The sequence below is a fragment of the Squalius cephalus genome, assembly GCF_949319135.1.
Source record: "Squalius cephalus genome assembly, chromosome: 17".
In the NCBI taxonomy this organism is placed as follows: domain Eukaryota; kingdom Metazoa; phylum Chordata; class Actinopteri; order Cypriniformes; family Leuciscidae; genus Squalius; species Squalius cephalus.
In genome coordinates, this window is record NC_137138.1 from 15,363,252 (window position 1) to 15,383,405 (window position 20,154).

The following is a 20,154-nucleotide window of genomic DNA, read 5'->3' on the forward strand; positions in this document are numbered from 1 at the left end:
ACAGTAATACTGTGAAATAATATTAAAATATTTTCTATATTTTCCATTTTCTATTTTAATATATCTTCAAATGTAATGTATTCCTGTGATGACAAAGCTGAACTGATTTTGTTATTATCATTAATGTTAGAACCATTGTGTTGCTTAATTGTTTTTTTTTTTTTTGTGGAAACAGTGATACACGTTTTTCAGGAATCTTTGAATAGAAAGTTCAAAAGAACAGCATTCATCTTTACTGTCACTTTTGATCAATTTAATGTAACATTGCTGAATAAAAGTATTAATTTCTCAAAAAAAAAAACTCAACAACTTTCAAACAGTAGTGGATCATGATAATTTCTCTCAAAATATACAGATATGCATATCATTTCCTACAGTGATAATGCTAAAAAAAAAATGCTATTCAAAATTAAAATAAAAGGCATTTGGACACTTTATGGTGATGTCTTTTATCATGATGTCTTATGTAATGAAAAACAGCTCAGTAAAATTTAAGTTAGTTTGGACTTATACTATCATTTAGCATCAAAATGTGCATCATATTATGAGGTAGTTGGCGATACTCTGCCCTATTTATAATAAATATTAATTTGCAGAAGTCAATGGACAGGTACCGAATGCATCAATACTCATTGACTAGCCTTTGTTTCTCCCTCTCTCTTTCTCTGCCATGAGTTTTTCTCTTCCCATCTTGTGAAGTATTAACATTGGCAGCTGACCTTCAGAGACGACAGTAGCAGCTGTGGTCGTCGTACCTTCAATGGTCCACTGGTGTGTGGTGAGTGACACGTCATAAGTGCCAGTGTTCGTATGTGCTCTATGCCCATGTGTGCAGCAAATCTCGTGTCACTTTAAACAACAAATTCAACAGGGCTTTGCAATGACATCCTTGACCCTAAAGTGCAGTGAATCCCAAAAGCAGCAGGCATCTTTCCCACACTCATACACTCCTGTCTCTGCACACACACACACACACACACACAAAACATTCCTCCTGATCTAATTATAGCTCAGGCGCGTGTTCTCTTCCTCCCTCAATCCTGCTCTCTCACTTCACCACCACTTTCCATACTCCTGCATCCCCCCCCCCCAATCTCTCCTTTCATTAAAGCACTCAGTCCCTGTTCGTCTCTGCTCTCATTTACGTTCCGATTTTCCTCCAATTGCACAGCTCATTTTATCTATGACATCATCTTTTTCAATTTATCTTTTGCTTGTGCTTTATGAACCTTCACTCAACTTGTCTGTCTGCTTGTCATTTATTACTCTAACAAGACGTCTACACTGGATGTGAGTGGCATAAATCAAAACTAGATTGTTATTTAAAATAACAGTTTTCTATTTTAATATATTTTAAAACGTAATTCCAGTGTTCCTGTGATGACAAAGCTGAATTTTCAGCATCATTTGAGCAGCGTCACATGATCCTTCAGAAATCATTCTTATATGCTGATTTGCTTCTCAATAAACATTTATTATTAATATTATTATGATTTTCAATGTTGAAAACAGTTTTTGCTGCTTAACATTTTTTGTGGTAATGGTGATGCTTGGATTAATAGAAAGTTCAATAAACAGCATTTAGAAAATGTCAGCATTCTAAAACAATACATTCAGGATTAATTTTTATATCAATGGATTTCATTTGAAAATAAAGTATTTTATTTTCATTTCATTGCTGCTGAAGTCTATTTTTGAAGTTCACTGTGTAACCTTCATCTTCAGCTATCAGAGGAGACGGTGACTCTCCTCATGCCTCCATAGAGCAATACATAATTGATATACCTAACATAAAGCACTGTGCTTGTAAGCTTCCTTGTTGTCTCTTTTGTACACCCAGATAACAAAAGCACACAGCTTCGTTCAGTTGTATCTGTGTTTAGCAGATCAGATGGCTCTGGGGGTTTGGTGGAGGAAGAGAGTTTAAACATCACCATGTTCTCTGAAAGAGCTGGACCGTCTCCCAAAACACTGCTTTCATTCCTGCCCTGGAGTTCCTCTTAATGTTTTTCCACCCTTTCGCACACACACCGCATACTTGCCCACTTACACAAATCAGCAGCTGCGATGCGCATCCACATGCACGCCTTTCTTTGTTTGTCGACCGCGCACATGCAAAAGGTTTGTCACGGCACTTTAGCATTAATACACAAGCACCACGCTATGAGTGCATAATCTAACTTAATCAGACTGCAAAAACACCGTCTCAAGTTACCTAGCACGCTGACAGTGGTGGAGGCCTGTGTGTTACCCAGCGGAAAGGTGGCAACCTTGCAGGTGTACACGCCGATGTCAGCGAAACCCACGTCTTCCAGCACGATAGTGGCGTCATGCATAGAGGGCGAGCGGAAGGACAGGCGTCGCTCATATTCAGGAGGGATGGAGATGCCAAACATGGGGTTGTACACGGCCATAGTCACCCATCCAGTGGGCAGCTTCCTCTCCCAGGAGCTCTGCGTCAGGCTGAGGTTTGTGTCCACCTGCACCCTGCAGCTGAGGGTGACGTTCTTTCCCAACACAGCATTCACCTTAGGGGGGACAACCACCTGACTGCCATACACCACCCCTAGGGGACAGAAAAGAAGACATCGTTAGTCAGGACAATTGAGCAGCTGCAGAAAAGAACTCTTGAGCACTTGTCCACCATCTCAACAAATCCGTTTTTATCCTGTTCAAGCTCCAATCAATCAGATGCCAAGGTCTCTTAGCACAGCTCCTAATTCCAAATGAGAAAAGTTCCCTTTTGCTTAGACGTCTGACAAGGAGACGGATACTACACCGGTTAGCTGGTGTAATTTGCTGTGTTGTAGAAGGAGCAAATTAAATAAGTTTTATTGTGCTGGAGGGAGGCTAAAATTATCCCTAACGTTTGACTTGCTGCAAAAACCCTGATTTCAAAAAAAAGAAAAAAAAAAAAAAAGAAAAAAAAAATCTAAAAATGGGTCATGAACAATGGAATCAGAACACACGAGAGAGAGAGAGAGAGAGAGAGAGAGAGAGAGAGAGAGAGAGAGAGAGAGAGAGAGAGAGAGAGAGAGAGAGAGAGAGAGAGAGAGAGAGAGAGAGAGAGAGAGAGAGAGAGAGAGAGAGAGAGAGAGAGAGAGAGAGAATTTAAATTAAATGTAAGAAATAAAACAAAAAACATTTTATTAAACTGGCCAAATGTTTTTTGTTTTTTTTCCAGCAATACAAATGACTATATACTATAAATTAATATTAATTGTATTTAACTATACTACTAGATAATGTAGAAAAATATAAAATAAAATTATGTTGTCTTTAATTATGTAGGGCAGTAACAAAGTACATTTACTTGAGTACTGTCCTTAAGTATACTTTTTAAATATCTGGAAACTTTTTACTTTAACTTCACTACATTTGAAAGACAAATATCGTACTTTTTACTCCACTACATTTCTGTTAAAGTCAATGAGTAGAAAGTAGTAACGTCAGTCAGTGGATGATTTTGGTTGCAGGGGTTGCATTTTGGTTGGAAATGAAAGTCGGTTTGACGTCAGAACCTGACGTCAGATTGACGCGAGAATCCGACATCGGGTGACGTCAACATTCGACGTCGGACAGACCCGATTGATGTTGGTTTCGAATGAAACTCGATTTTCATTTTCAACCACAATACAATATATTTTTTACCCATGAATTTGTTTCATTTAATTTTCATTTCACCGTTTTATTTTTTAACTCTAATCTCAAGTTGAACAATGGAGCCAGAGCAGACTAGAGAAAAAGAAGAACTAAAGTCAGACTGATTTGATGGTGCGCAGAACAATGGCTGACCGGCAAAAGCACCGGTCTGCGCAGCCATTGGGACCCTAGGGCTTTAAAATAGGAACAACATGGGCATTCACCACAAAAACTCTGAGTGTTCTCCTCCCTACCTCCTTCTCTTCCTTTGCATTTGCCTACCTTCCATCGCTCAGCCCGTCATCATTTTTTCCTTTTTCCATTTGCTGAACAAAAGCTTAATTATGTTTGAAAGAGGGTGTGCGTGTGTGAAATGAGAGCAAAAGGGGAGTGTGCGGATAAGACTGCGAGACGAGACCAAGGGAGAGACGAGAGCTAAAAGATGCCAAAGAAACAACAAAGGCCACACGAGGACAACCTGTGTGTCTTATTACACCCAGACAGCTGTGCCCGCAGCCTCTGAAACCACGTAGCACACAGACACGCGAACACGCTGCGCAGTCGCACGCGTTCTCTAACATGTGGCGACTGAGGCAAATCAATGTGTTCTGCTGGGAGATGATGGAATTAAAATCATCAGGGAGGATCTTCTCAGGATTCCCACATCAACAGCACATCAATCATCTGCTGGAGTGTACAGCGGTACCACAGTACCAACAATTTACTACAGTACAATATCCTTTTGCAAATTTCGGTACAATGTGCTGCTATCCTGCAAAGTTTGGAAGGTCAGACAGCATGATTCAATTCATTAAATTACTTAAAAGAATAGTTACCCCAAAAATTAATAGTCTGTCATCATTTACTCACTCTCATGTTGTTGGATTACTTTCTTCAGTGAAACACAAAAAAATATACATACATTTTTTTTTTGGTCCATACATTGACTTAAAGGGTTAGTTCACCCAAAAATGAAAATTCTGTCATTAATTACTCACCCTCATGTCATTCCAAACCTGTAAGACCTTCGTTCATCTTCAGAACATAAATTAAGATATTTTTGATGAAATCTGATGGCTCAGGAGGGGCTCCATTGACAGCTATTTAATTAACACTTTGAAGGCCCAAAAAGGTAGGAAAAACAGCGTTAAAATAGTCCATGTGACTACAGTAGTTCAACTTTGATTTTATGAAGCGACGGGAATACTTTTTGTGTGCCAAAAAAACAAAATATCGACTTTATTCAGTCATTTCTTCCCTTCTGCATTACGCGTGTTTACGAGAGCACCACAACGCATGCATGCGTGACCTCGCGTGAGTCTTCCTCTGCTTGTAAGTCATATGTCAGAACGCCAGCTCCTACGTCATCAACACGCGCATGCGTTGTGTTATTTATCTTAAATAATGTTCTGAAGATGAACGAAGGTCTTATGGGTTTGGAACGGCATGAGGGTGAGTAATTAATGACAGAATTTTCATTTTTGGGTGAACTAACCCTTTAATTGGGTCCAAAACAATTAACGATTAATCTACTGGTTTTGTATTTAATATTAATTTATTTACAGACAACCAGTTTCTTTCCAATATTGCCTGAAGGTAATCCATTTACTGATGTATCAATTTAGAATTGATACAATCAATCCAATCCTATCAGGAGTTTCCAATGAATAAGATGTACACAAAGGAACCCCAAGTTTTAGCAAAAGAAGAGCCTTAAAGCAGCCATCTTAGAGTATGAGCTTCTCCACACAAACATATTCATTTATGAAGGCTGGCCGATTGCTGACCTGAATCTGAGAATTAAAACCAGCCCCTCATGCAACCGCGTCGCTTTGGTCCAGTCAGAGCAACACTTCAAACAAAACTAAATATCTGGATTTAATCTGCAGAAGACCATCCATGTTATACAGTGACCAGCTCAGAGGAAGACATGGAATCTGTAATCGATAGAAAGGAAAAGAAAAGTTTAAAAACAGAGGGAACAGATAAATGTTAAACGCAACAGGCGGTGTGAAAGATCAGTGAAGATCTTGTGAAGAGAAAACTGGAGCATTTTCAGACAAATAAACAGAAAAACTGTACGCACACACCCACCCGCTCACTCACTCGGCTTCTCAAACGACAACGCTAATTGCAACAAGCTGCCGGTCGGAAGATGTAATCGTAAATCAAACCCCGCCGTATTGCTTGGCAACAGACTCCAAACATTCCGCCGGAGAGTTTGTCTTGCCAGCAACGACCCTCCCTCTTTTGTCTCGACGGTACATCCTCGCTGTGACTAGAAGAGGAGGAATAAGAGAAGTGACAAAATGTGGCAAATCAGAATCATAAAGGAAGTTTGGAAGTGGTTACATCTTCATCAGCGCCAGAAGTTTAGCAAAGCCAAAAGATGACCTCACAGGAATGGATGAGCAAGAGAGGAAATGATCTGAAGGATTTCAGGCTGTAGGCCTAAATGTTGACTAACTTTATGCCGTCAGCATTTAAACAAAGGCATTTTAGGCCACTGAGTCACCGGGAATGCCAAAATGCAGACCTCTCCAGTCTCCATCCTTAAATCACTGGATTCATAACAAACAAGCCACAAGGTTCCTGCTTGGATCCAATACAGTGTCACTTATATGACTGATGGGTACATAAGCATTGAAGAAAAAAAAAAAAAAAAAAAAAAATGCACACCACCTTAAAAGGTGCAGTAAGCGATTTCTGAGAATCACTGTTGAACACTGTTGATATTTGAAATCAACCCAAACAAGCAAACAAACCCATCCCATCATTGCTCTGCCCACAAAATGCACAAACATGCAATGTAACAGTGGATGTCTCTATCATAGCCGAAGTGAAGTGAACCAAAATAAAGCTTTGCGAAAAATAAAGCGAAGATGACAAACAAAAGACAAGGAAGAAAAAAAAAAACCATTCAGTACACTAGTATATAAACCAGCAAGAGTTTGTTGTTAGTTGCCAGCAGCACATCAATGTTACTCACATATGGAGCAGAAACAATGAAACCACTGCGTAATTTTCAGCCCTTCCTGCTTAAGTCTCTCCAGCGCTGGAAAGATTTTCTAATATTAACACGGCACCTAAAGCTCTTGCCTGATAATAACCCTTCTTTTTCCAGTGACTTTTTCTCTTTTGTAATGTCTCTCAGCCATTTTTCTTTCTAAAGTCACTCTTCAAATCTCCCTTTTGCTCACTCTCTTTCCACCCCAATTATGAGTGTATTCGCCCCCCTACTGCTGATTGGCTACAAGTGTGTAGCCAGAAATCGCTTACTGTACCTTTAAGATCAAAGCAATATAGATAGCATCAAACATTCTGCTAAGCTATTAAGTTTTTACTTTGAATTCAGCCTGATCCGCTTTACATACAGTCTTCATTTGAGCTTTGTATTAATATTTATACCTAAAATCTAAACTTAAACATTCTTTTATTTCCAAAAGTAAATTATGTAGTTATTACACTTACAATTCTGTTTGGTGCCACTAGTGGAGCAAAAGTACACACTTTTGGGTTTAACACTTTGGCCCATCTATGATGAAAGAAGCAATAAACAGGCTGACATGAGAAAGAATTGTCTGACTAATATTTTACCCCCAAACCAAAAGAAAAATTAAGTAATTTTATATTTTATTTTTCATTGTGAGAGATGAACCAAACATTTCTTGATGGTTTTGGTAAGATTCCCTCTTCTAAGTTGCTTAGGAGTATTATATATATACTTTCTACAGTATATAGATGAATATATATTACACAGGGAAAACTCACTTTAAAAAATCGTGTGAATAAGATTTGGGTTATATCTTCTTTCATCTAAAGTATAATGTGCTATTCATCTTCAGGTAAGAAAATAAATAAATGTATTAATTGTTGTTACTAAATAAAAAAAATCCTCGTATTAATTCATACTTTAATTTCATTTAAATTAAATCATTAAATACTAATATTTATCTTATTTTAACATTATCTTTTAATAATTAATATATACGATTTTTGTTCCATTTAAAATTCCCAAAAGAAATGACTCTGTACCTCTCTTATTTGTTTTTTCACAGGTTTAAGCTGAAAATAAGAATTTCTGATATTGTGTTTAAGACTAGTTTCGGCATGCCTAGCCACATACTCCACAAAGAAGACAATTTTACCAACATGTGCCATGTGCCAAACAAAACGTTCCCTAATGCACTAATGACTAATGTGTTTTATTAACAAAATTGCTTCAGAGTCTGAGAATGAAATTCAGTAGAGACAAATTCTGAATGGTGTAATAAATGTGAATTATACAAACTCATGAATGCTCCACACAGCACAGTCACTGCACCACACACACACACACACACACACACACACACACAAATCCGTACAGCCTGAGAGGTCAGAGCGGCACAGGAAGTTAACTGTCCTGACAGCAAGGACACCGAGCTCCCAGAAGGGTTCGCTCTCTATTCTGCCACAGTCAGCTATTCTCCCACACGCACAATCTACCTGCAAGGTGTGTTGGTGCATGTGAGGGTGTCTGCGGGAGAAGCTGCACGTCTGTGTCCTGTGAGGCGACGGGGTTCAATTTTCCCTCTCAAAGACAGTTTGTATTCATCGCACATGGCAGGTCGCAATGGAGCTATCACCTCTGCTATGACTCAGCAGATGGGCTTAACTTTGCCACATCTCCTTGACCGAAATGAATATCCATGCATGAAGTGGAAGAGAAGGTAGAAGGAGAGCGAAATATGAAGAAAGAAATTAGTTTGTCATTAAACATCCTCACATTCCCTTTATAAACATTCCCTCCTCAGGTCAGGTTAAAACAACCAAAAACCTAATCTCCATAAACAATTCCAACCAAGATCAACTCTCACTAACAATATCAGCTCAGATTCACATTCTATTGTGAAATATACGCCATGTAATAATCCACGATCATAGAGATTCTCCTGATTTGACCTGGGGATTGGCTGACGAAATAACTAAAATGTTATTCACCTTCTTCAGGTGAGAAGCAAAAAATTAAATAATTCAGATAAATGAATACACAAACTTTAATGCTTATTTCTCACAGACATACCAACAACAGTTGTTACTATATTATTATTATGAAATGTATTGTTATGCTAATTTTTCATCTATTACGTTAGTATATTTTTCTTTTGCACAGATAAGCTGGAACTGACCTGCGTAAATTGCATTTTAACCTTTTACTGCCTTTTCATTACATGAATGTGACAAAATACTTTACCAACTTCTGACATTTTTGGAGAAACTACTTTCAAAATATGACAACGATGATAAATGACCATACAGTGACTGTAGAGGTGGAGCATGTACAAGGGGACAGGTGTTCTGGACAGAGACAATGAGCTTAACAGGATTGAATCTGTACACGCCAGACACAGGTGCATGAAAGAGGGCCGGAGATGCTGAATGAAAATAGACCTGGGTGAATGAAGAGCTCAAGGTCGTGTCAAGAAAACGGCAGGCGTGCAGGATGGGGCTAAAGGTCTTATGACAGTTGTGTTGTGTGTGTGAATCTGTACATTAAAAGACAATGACAGGCACTGACGTTAAGGGTTACACCATTTTTGTATGTAGCAGCAACAACAGCAGAAGTGGTTTCAGGTTTCACATAAATGTGGTCACTGCATCTCCAGCGGCCTGAGCACTCAGCAGGAACGCACCAGGGACCTCAAGTCTCCGCTTCCCTGAAAAAGACAAATAGCTGGACCAAGCTCTACATAACAGTACAATATAAGGGCATATCAATTAGAATTTTGTTCACTGAAAGTTTTCTAAAAACACTTTTTTTGAAGGTGAAGCTCTATTCCAGTAGTCCTACGAATCAACTTCTAACTCAGACATTTGCTACTGAGCCAAGGAGTCCCAGTTTGGCTGGTTTGCATGAGCAACTCCTAATGCCAAAGAAATGTCATGGTAAACCTTAAACGACAATACTTCAAAATTGCAATAAAATAGCACACAATAATATGCAGAATAGTTTTAATATTTTAAAATAAGAAAATTTATTAAATAAATAATGAATTAAACAACTTAATTAAAATAAGTGGTATAAGGAAAGCTTTTCAGTAAATAACTTGTCAGTGTCTTTCTCACACAAAGCTATTGTATGGCTTTAGAAGTTACTTGTAATATTGCACACAATTCATTTAGAGTGCGTTCACACTTGGCATGTTTGGTTCGATTAAAACGAACCTTGGTGCGATTGTTCTGTCAGTGCGGTTCATTTGAATAAGTCTGAACGCTGCCATCCGAACCCTGGTGCGCACTAAACAAGCGGACCAAGACCACTACAAAGATGGGTCTCAGTCCGCTTCCAAACAAACTCTGGTGCGGTTCGAATGAAATATGAACGGCGGACAATGGACTAAATACATGTAAACAAACTAAAACAGGAAGATGCGACCCTAAAAAGGACAGAATGCTCAAGCATACCTGATTTGTCTAGTCAGTCACAATGTTGCCCATCAAAGTTCAGTACAGGCATCAGAGCCGCGTCCCCTCGCAGCAGATCTTCGTTTGTGTGTGTGACGGAGGATTCCTTGCCACTTTTTTGACTATTTTACACATTTTATAAGCTCTTCACGAGTTCTCAGCAGGTCAAAATACCATCATAAGAAGGCTACGCACATACAAGCACACAGTATTGTTTTGGATGTTCGGCAAGTTCCCTCACGAAATATAGCCTACGTATTAAAGGTCCCGTTCTGCGTGATCCCATGTTTCAAACTTTAGTTAGTGTGTAATGTTGCCGTTAGAGCATAAATAATATCTGTAAAATTATAAAGCTCAAAGTTCAATGCCAAGCGAGATATTTTATTTAACAGAAGTTGACTACAAAAAACGGCTCGATTGGACTACATCCCTCTACTTCCTTCTTTAATGATGTCACTAGAACCGTTTCTTGACTAACCTCCGCCCACAGGAATGCTCCCTCAACTCTACTGGCTACTTGTGCACTTCTTATAACTTAGGCTACTGTGTTTACTCAGCTCTTACGGTGATTTTCTGAAGTAAAACTGACGCTTCATCTTTTGTGTGATGTACAATAAACTTTATTAAACTCATCAGTATATGTTTGATCATCATTCAGACAGCAGACTTGTAGGCTATTAATAAATAATGGATACATAGCCTACAAGCAGATGACAATACGTTATAATAACCGTAATTAAACTACTAAACCATACCTGTTTCATCTCTATACAGCACTCTGACTCTGTAGGCATTATTGTCCGACTCGAAATGAACGCCGTTACTGAGAGTTTCTGATATTATCATCATTCCGTGAGATGAAATTGTCCTGAGAGACTGTGCGCGAGCTCGTGAGGCTCCGCCCCCTGTGTCGTCCAGCAGCAGCTCATTTGCATTTAAAGGGCACACACTGAAACAGCTCGTTTTTCTGAGCCCCAAAAAATGTCAATTTAAACATGCTGTAAAAAATGATCTGTTGGGTATTTTGAGCTCAAACTTCACATACACACTCTGGAGACATCAGAGACTTATTTTACATCTTGTGAAAAGGGGCATATAACGGGACCTTTAAAAGCCCATCAATCAGGTTGTGAACATATCCCTATGCCTTTAGGTTCGGTGTTAAAATGTCCATGGGAATACAAAGTGGACCAGGACTAAATGTTTTTTTTGGTCCGGACCAAACGAACCAAGAAAACTGAACTACAAGTGTAAACACACTTTTAGACTACTTTTATGGTTTCCCTTTTAGAGCTTGACGAACACAATCAGCAATTCACCGGCTGTCAGCAGGCTGGTTTCTCAAAGAACAGACAACAATTGATGACAGAAACCAGAGCCACCTCACAGCATCCTGGTGCAGGGGCTTGCCGAGCAAGAGGCCATCGGGAATGCATGTAAAGAGACAGAAAACGTGTGTGAAAGCCTGTGTTGTGACAGTCCGAGCGGTGATGTCTTCAGGGCAGCAGAGAAGCCTATGCTCACACACAGAGATGGTGGTTTTGGGAAGAGTGACTCATGGGGCTCCCAGCTCCACAGCATACTAGCTCCAGTCTAGACCACAGAGAGGCCAGGAGACTGCCAGAATCTACCCAATATGAGCACAAACAGCCAGTGTGAGGGGGACGTGGATGCACCCGAGGATTCTGGGACTGAGTGTGATGGAAGTCAAATATAGCATGAGGAACCCCCACAAATTCTTACATGCACACTAAAATACATTTGTCAGGCATTATTTTCCCCAAAAAAGGGGGCTATGATCTAAAGTAATTGGTTTCATTATAGTTACAAGGAAGCTTGTCAAATTTGATAAGTCAGAAAAAGTCAGAATAGCAAACACGCTACAAAGCCATTTTTTTTCCATATTATGAGTGATGTTAAAGGAAAGTCTGATGGTTGTGAAGATTTTATTGATGCCATTGCCAAAAAGTGAGATTATGAAAGCATCACAAAACCGTCATTGTGATTTGACGGCACAAAAATCAACTCTCTTGCTGTGAAAATTCTTGATTGTAACACGTGACTGAAAAGCTGCAACAGCACAATGGCTAGCGCAGCAGCCTAGGTCATATTCTAATGCTGAGTCACCGTGTCTCTATTCCTCAGGCTTCTAATCAGTCAACCTCACAGAGCTGCAATTCACAAGCCACTGTTTTCTAATGGTCAAAACAGCAATGGAAAAATAGCTGTTTCTCATCTCCTACGTCAAATCCTTAACACTCTCCTTTTGCTCCAGCAGAACAAACCAATGTTTTCATTTTACTTTGGTTGTCTTTTCCATCCCTCTGAGGCTAATATCATTCCATATGCCTGGTTAAAATGAGACCAGAGTGAAAGGAATAGGGTGGAAAAAAAGCAGCAGCAGCAGCATATAGGAGAAGAAAAAGATAGATAGGTTTCAAATGCTTTTGACTAGTTCAATATATTCTGGCAAATGTATTCAAAAAACTTTATCATCTGTTCCAAACTCACACATCTTTCTGACTGTAAAAATATAGTGAAAAAAACCCCCCAAAAAACAAAAAACTCATTATTTGAACTCATGTCATATTTATTTTTTCCACAACTTTTTTCCAAACAATATTTTTTTTTACAACAATCTTCAAGCAGCAATTCATTTTTACCATGTCTGTCATTAAAAACAAACAAACATATCAAATTAATTAAATTAAATAAATATTAAATTAATAAATACAAAATAAAATAATGTAAATATAAAATCATACAATACACAAGTAGTATTTAAAATAAAATTAAAATACATTAAAATAAATAAAATAATATTAAGAATTCACAATATAAGAAAACGAGTAAAGTATTGTATGGAAAAGCTGCGTAAAGAAGATATGCACAAAAAAAAAAGAAAAAGCATACGGGTTTGGAACAACATGAACGTGAGTAAATCATGAACTATTCCTTTAACTGTACAACATTAAGATGTGACACATCAAAGCTGACGCTGTCTGAATAAAAACCAGCCCTTCATTTCTCCTGGGCCAAATTACAGAGCACCCCATGTGCGCTCAACCCCAACACTCCCTGAGAGACCCCGTTTTTCTACATGATAACAAAAGAGGTCTCTGAACAGTGATTTCCTTCCTTCTCCACTTCAAAACACTGCTAATCACACCATTAACTATCGCAATTTAATGCTGTTCCCTGGGCACACCATTCAGCAAGCAGCAGCAACAGGAAGATAAATGAAACATGGCTTTAATGTGTGCTGCTAATAGTGGGAGAAATGCTTTTCTTATGGGAAAGTCCCAGTTGTTTCCGCTGTCCAGCCAACTTGTTTCCTCATTCCCTGCAACTTCTCACAGAGGCTTCACACTGGGCAATGATACATTTCGTTCCAAAACCTAACAGAGTTGCGTCACTGCATGTATAGGCAGCACCCTAACAGACACGAAACCTCACAAGCGACCAATTTGGAAAGCTCTACACAGGCAGCAACTCCGCGCAGCACATAAATAAAGTTCCACATGGGAGGCGAGGCGCAAATCACAATTGATTTCAATAGAGCCTTTGAGTCTGAAGTGTGCCTATGATGCCTTAAAATGCTGCCTAGGTAGACAGCTCAAGGTTTTGAAAACAAATAGTTGTCAAAACAAGGAAATGCCGAAATGCCAAATGAGAGAGCTGTGATTTCGATCCAGAATGGATGTACAATATTATGATCAGACTAGTTAGGTCATTTGTTTCTACATAGTTCATCCAGATCTGATATAAAGGGCTGGTTCCAATCTCAAGCTCAAATCCCGCTCTGTGATACATTAGCGTGGTGAGGACAGATTTAAATACACAAAGCAAAGCAGGTCTCAAGGATCTGTCTGACCACAAGTCTCTGAAGGGACAGATGGACTCTTGCTTCAAAACAGTCTGCTTTCAGGTCGGCCCATCAAGTTTGCGCTGCGACAGGGAGGGACTGAGAAATGAGCGGTTTGGGGGCCGATTCAGTGTTTGAGCGTGGGAGATGCAAGCTCCTCGCTGTGGTAGGTGCAGCAGAGCTCCAATAAGGCCTCCTAAACAAACAGAGGTTTAAACCTATGGGAGATTTTCTGACATCTAGGATATTTGCCCAGCGTATCATCCTAAAAAAATCCCTTTTCAGAGTCCACATCCCAGGAAAACAAGAGAGAGGGTGGGTACATGCGCGTACAGACAAATTCAACTCAGCTTTGCCAATGCGGAGGATGTTGGAATACAAAAAGTTTACTTGAATGATGAAAAGAGAGAAAGAGCCAGTTTGATCTCACTGAGTCTCTCTGTTGAAGACTCCCTGAAAGAAAAGCAATGACTCAGAGGTGTAGGGCCTATTTCTATCAACTGAAATGTGGATTCATTTTAGACCACATACCTTATGCAAAACATGCCAATGGCAAACAATGCTGCACGTTGACAACAAAAGCATACAACGGAAATTGCAAAATTATTAAATGAATGCAATTAAAATACTGTAGCAAATGTGTTTTCATATGCTGTCATATGAAAGAATCAGATGCTTAATTTTCACAAACCATAGTACACAAAATAGATCAGTTATTACTTCAGTAAAGGTGCAGACGAATCTGGGAAAGTGCCAAAATCAAATCGATTCAAGGATGGCACCAATAATAACGAACTTCTAGCCTGTACAGAATTATTAGTTTAAATTTCATGTTATACAAATACATACACTACCTATACAATGAATCTATACTATGTTGTCTAAAAAAACAAAAAAACAAAAAAAACACTAGAAATGAAAACAATCGATTTAAAGGGGCTATATGTAGGAATGTGTGAACAGCTTGTAATGAAACTTTTAAAAAAATAGAGACCTTCCCCGGCTAGGTTGTCTATGAAAGCCTGCAGACTGGACTGATTTCTATGTGAAGGACTTGGGATTTTTTTGACAGGAAAAATCAAAAGGTTGTGATGGTTACGCACACTCAAGAGAGCCTCGCTTCTATTCTATGATACATGAAATTAATGCTTATACAATCCTGAAAAACATTCAGGATAATGCAGAATTCTATACGGTAAATTTGTGTCATGCAACGAAAAGGGATTAATTCAAACTACAGTCTCACATAGTCAGATCTATTTAGTCTATAGTCTCAAATATACTTTATAATCAAAATATCATAGTGTCAATTTAATAACATGATACAGACAAATGAAGTGTACAACTTTTCCATATAGATATGAATTGTGCAAACATATCCACATTGCTACGATCAGATGCATTTTAACTGCCGTTTTCTCACCGCTGTAATTTTTGTTGTGTTTATTTTGTTATTGAGAGGAAAGCAAAGCACCCAACACATATTTACATATTCATCTAAACGTCGCTCTCAGCAGCGTGGATGGCGTTGGGTATTTTCATTAAAAGTATAATGCTGCAAAGGGATTTCCAACTTCTTTTTACTTCTAAGCGAAGAATGAACAAGAACTTCGCCATGAGTAGGCTATATTGGGGCCTTGAATCACGTTTAGTCTCTTGTACGTTACGTGTGCAAAAGTGTGATCACGAGCAATAACTTGCTGCCTGTTCACTTACAGGCCACCGGTGTCGCTAATAGAGTTTCTTGAATTCTACATATAGCCCCTTTAAATGCTACAAGTGAATTTAGGCATTATATAATCAAATGTACAATATATATATCCATCCTATAGGTGGAAATGAGCATGCATAATTAAACTAATCAGCAATTTTGCTAGTGATATGCTATGCTAATGATATATAGTGCATCTCTAATTATAAATCAATTTCTTTTTTTATCAATTCAGACAGCATGCTCACAATAATAAATAAATAAAACAAGTTATGAGCATGCTGTCTGAATTGAACACACCACACGTCCATATTGAAGCCCAAAAGACTTTCTTTCATAAGCTCCAATTTAACAGCACTGAGGGACTATCTAATTAAAGAGTGAGAGGAGACGGATGCACTTGGGTGGGATGCAGCAGTCAGATTCTCTGCACATGATTACAGATGAAAAACATATGAAAACAAAATAGATGAGTACTTCAATTCAAGTTAATACTGTCAGTCTTTCAATCACGAGCCCTTCACTAAATCAAAAGACTTCCGGTGCTACAGACCCAGATGTTAAAATGTCTTCTAGAGACATTCATTGGCAATGCATTCACATCTTTTCAGATCAGAAGAAGAATGTTAAACTATAAGCTCCAAGAACTTCAAAGTCCCTTATGTGTATGATATGACAACAATGGTATGCAACGATGATGATGACAACAGTATGTGAAGTCACGTGCAGAGTTTCACATTTGCCTGCAATCATGACAGAAAATGCTGTGCCACATCAGAGCGAAGCCATTCATTCAGTGACGTCAGCAGCTAGGAGCTCAGCAGTCTTTATAATTAAAGTCGCATTGCGTTTTAGTGCATTTGAAAGAAAGGAAACACAATTACAGCAATCCTCATCTGGCGTGGCTGCCAGAATTGCATTTCAGAGTGCATGCATTCCAGAGTGACAAAATGAGAAAACCATGAAGAAATCATTCAAAAAAAAAAAAAAAAAAAAAAAAAAAAAAAAAAAGAGACGCCAGCCAACTAAGATACTGAGGAGTTTGAGTGCTCCAACCAGGCCGAGCGGAAATCTAGATATTTCCATGAATGATTAAAGCACGTGTTCATCCACAGTGGAAGGATTTGAAGTGAATCATTTCCAAAAAAGGTGGCTAGACTGTTATTCTGGTTGAACTCGGACACGTCGTTCAATCACACCAGTAGAAAACTAGTGATAGAACGATATATTTACAGTAAATAATCTGAGTGAAACAAGTACATTTTATTCTGCCCATTCATATGCATCAATTGTGAATCATTTGTTTTGGATTGGCCAAATTTAAAATAATTTTCAATTTTAAATAAGAAAACAAGTGAGTGAGTGAGTGCAAGATTATCAGCTTTACATTTAGAAATAGATGTCTTGAGTTTTAGAAGTTTTTTGCAAAAAAAAAAACAAACACATATCAGCTGACCACTAGTTAAAACCCACTACTTTTGATAATTCAAAGAAGATCCAATGATGTCAAACAAGACACTATGACATGAAGTAGTGAAGAGGGCTGCTTCAAAAAACAAGTCAGCCAAACATAGTTCACACCCAAAAATGCTGATAAATGTGGGTGGATTAGACAATGCTTGCATGGGAACTGAGTGACCACTTCACGGTCCCAGCGTGCCTATGAAGGCTTCCTGAAAACCAGGAAGGAAGGACTGGTGTTCACTTATCAGTAAAAGGCACTGCATTTAAAAGTGAATCAGAACAGAAGGTTGTGACAAAGCTCTGGTTTTCAGAGAGCCAAAAGTAACAACAACAAAAAAAAAGCTCCACCTAAAATAATCAACACCAAATTCTTATCAATGTAATGGGTGACGATGAACTCAGCATCAGGTCAAATCCACTGTGGGACTACTTGGGTTAGTGAGGAGAATGTTCTGAGATCAGAGTCTAATCCGCTGCATTCCAGGCATTTTAAAACAGGCTTAAAAAGCTTTCAATGCACCTCGACCAAACACTGCACTACCATGAAAAGCAGCAGAATTATATGTCAGCGAATATATGCTTTCGTGAGACTTGTGAGTCCCTTAATGGATTATGCATTAAGCTTATTCCAAGGTCACTATCATGATGCCTTTAGGTTATTTAACGATAACATCAAGGTTGTCCCACAAACAATGGAAGTGTTATACTGAAATCCAGTGGCCATATGATAACACGCACCATTACTAAATGAATTCTAAACTGAGTAAACTGTCAAACATGCATAAATAAACTTAACAGGCCTCTCATTAAAACCTTCCAGGGCTGCGGGCACACACAAATAGAGGGTTGAAATCAATGACAACACACCACATACAAACAGGCTTTTGTAAGGAGTGCTGTGGGCCCTCTGAGAGACCCCAGGGATTTCCATGTGTCCCGGGACAATCTGAAAAATATCTGAAACCTCCATACAATGCAGCAAATGTGCATAAACTGGGCCAGAATACATCATTCTGAAAAAAACAAAAAACGATGGAATATGAGATTAAAGATACAGAATCAAACAGCTTTGAGAGGAGAGGTGGGGAACTGTGGGAGAGAAAGACGCCATGGCAACAAAACACTTAAGCAAAGAAACAACTCAGGATGGATTACATTTTGTATGAAATCTATATGCTTTCCTTTCTCCATGTCATAACATCACACAACAAAATGACTTACATGTGTTTTGCTATGCTTAAATGGTCCCTCCTGGGCAAGTATCACGTACAGAGATAACTGTAAGCAAACCATTAGTTAAAATGTAGTATATGGTTGAATTAATTAACATATTTATATATTAATTCATTAAAGGTTGTATCAGTGATTTCAGGCCCCCCCAAAAAATTATCACATTCATCTAATCTTTCCTAACGATCCGCTAGCTGCCCGCCCCATAAGCATGCCGTCAAAAAAACGCGTCTCTCTAGGCAGCCTAGGCTCTGAGATCTGCACACAAAAACAATTGGTTTCACCACCACTCACCGACAGGGGTGGGTGTTGTGAGGTTTTAAGCCAGCTTCTTCTTCAGCTCCGACTTCGCGTGCACGAGCACAAAACCTCACAACACCCTCCCCCTGTCGGTGATTGGTTGGAACACTATTTGTTTTGGTTTTGAGTGGTTGGTGAAACCAATTGTTTTTGTGTGCAGATCTCAGAGCCTAGGCTGGCTACAGAGACGCCGTTTTTTGACGGCATGCTTATGGGGCGGGCAGCTAGCGGATCGTTAGGAAAGATTAGATGAATGTGATCATTTTTTTGGGGGGCCTGAAATCACTGATACAACCTTCAATATACAATTCATTAACATGCATTAAGTAGTTAATATATCATGTATGATGAACTAATAATAATGAACATTACTATGTTATGACCTCAAAAACCTTTAACATAGTGCATGATTTGTAAACTAATAAATTTTGGCCCTGTTTACACCTGGTTTTAAGATGTGGTTTTGTCGATCGGATCACAAGCAGACGAGGGAGACACATACCCGTTTACACCTGGTGTTTTAACCCATCTCTTTTGTCCAGTTTCAACCGCTTCTATCCTGATTTCTTCGAGGGGAGGGTCTATAGGCGGGTAAATGTATGGGCTTTTTCAGATTTTTCGATCTGATGGATGAAATAAGCATGTGCAATTTACATTTGAACGCACCCTGAGTCAACAGAAAAACACACGAAACGAAACGCTCAAAACATTTTCGACCCAGTTTACACTTGTATTTAGTATCGTCCACTTGTGAGCTGATTAGTGGTCGACCGATATTGATTTTTTTGCCGATGCCGATATCTTAAAGAGCAGATAAATAGATCTTATAAAGCCGATATTTTTATATATACTTTATATTTATTTTAATCAATATTATATCGGCCTTGGCAATATATCGGTCGACCACTAGAGCTGATCGACCAAAATTAATTTTAATATTTGACATTGCATCACATATCCAGCTCCATACGTATGAGTTTTCTGACCTCATAAACTTGCTCTTAATCTCACCTGCACAGCATTGCACTTTAGATGCGGAGACATTGAAACACGAGTCACGACACTCGATAAATACAGATCAAAGACTTGAAGAAGCAAATGAAAATGACATGGTTGCCACAGCAAATTTGTTTTTATTTGCTAACACTATGGGTTATTCTATATAAAGAGTGAGTGTATGAGTGTAGGTGGTATGCTATTTTCAAACATGATAAAGCATTAATTAGCACCACTCACTAGACATTACATTTATTCATTTAGCAGACACTTTTACCCAAAGTGACTTACAATTAAGGAATACAACAAGCGATTAATCTAAAGAGGCTATAAACATAAGACGTGCAATTAATACTGTGGGTGCTTCTCATTTCTTATTTGTGCATCCTCGTTTCCTTTCCTCGCGTCTCAGCTCCACCGTCTGTAGGATGCGAGGGAAGGCTGCAAGGAAAGAAGATGAGGACGGAGGAATCGAATGAAAGCTTTTTTCATACACTGG

General features: G+C 38.7%; 1 protein-coding gene across 2 annotated transcripts in view; it reads right to left on the reverse strand.

The window, feature by feature from the left end:
* Nucleotides 1-20,154, reverse strand: part of nectin3b (nectin cell adhesion molecule 3b) — a 59,229-nt gene that overhangs the window by 30,873 nt on the left and 8,202 nt on the right. For both annotated transcript variants that reach the window (XM_079898241.1, XM_079898240.1), the window contains exon 2: nt 2,216-2,566. In XM_079898241.1, the coding sequence (XP_079754367.1) occupies nt 2,216-2,566 (351 nt within the window). The remainder of the gene's footprint in view (nt 1-2,215; nt 2,567-20,154) is intronic.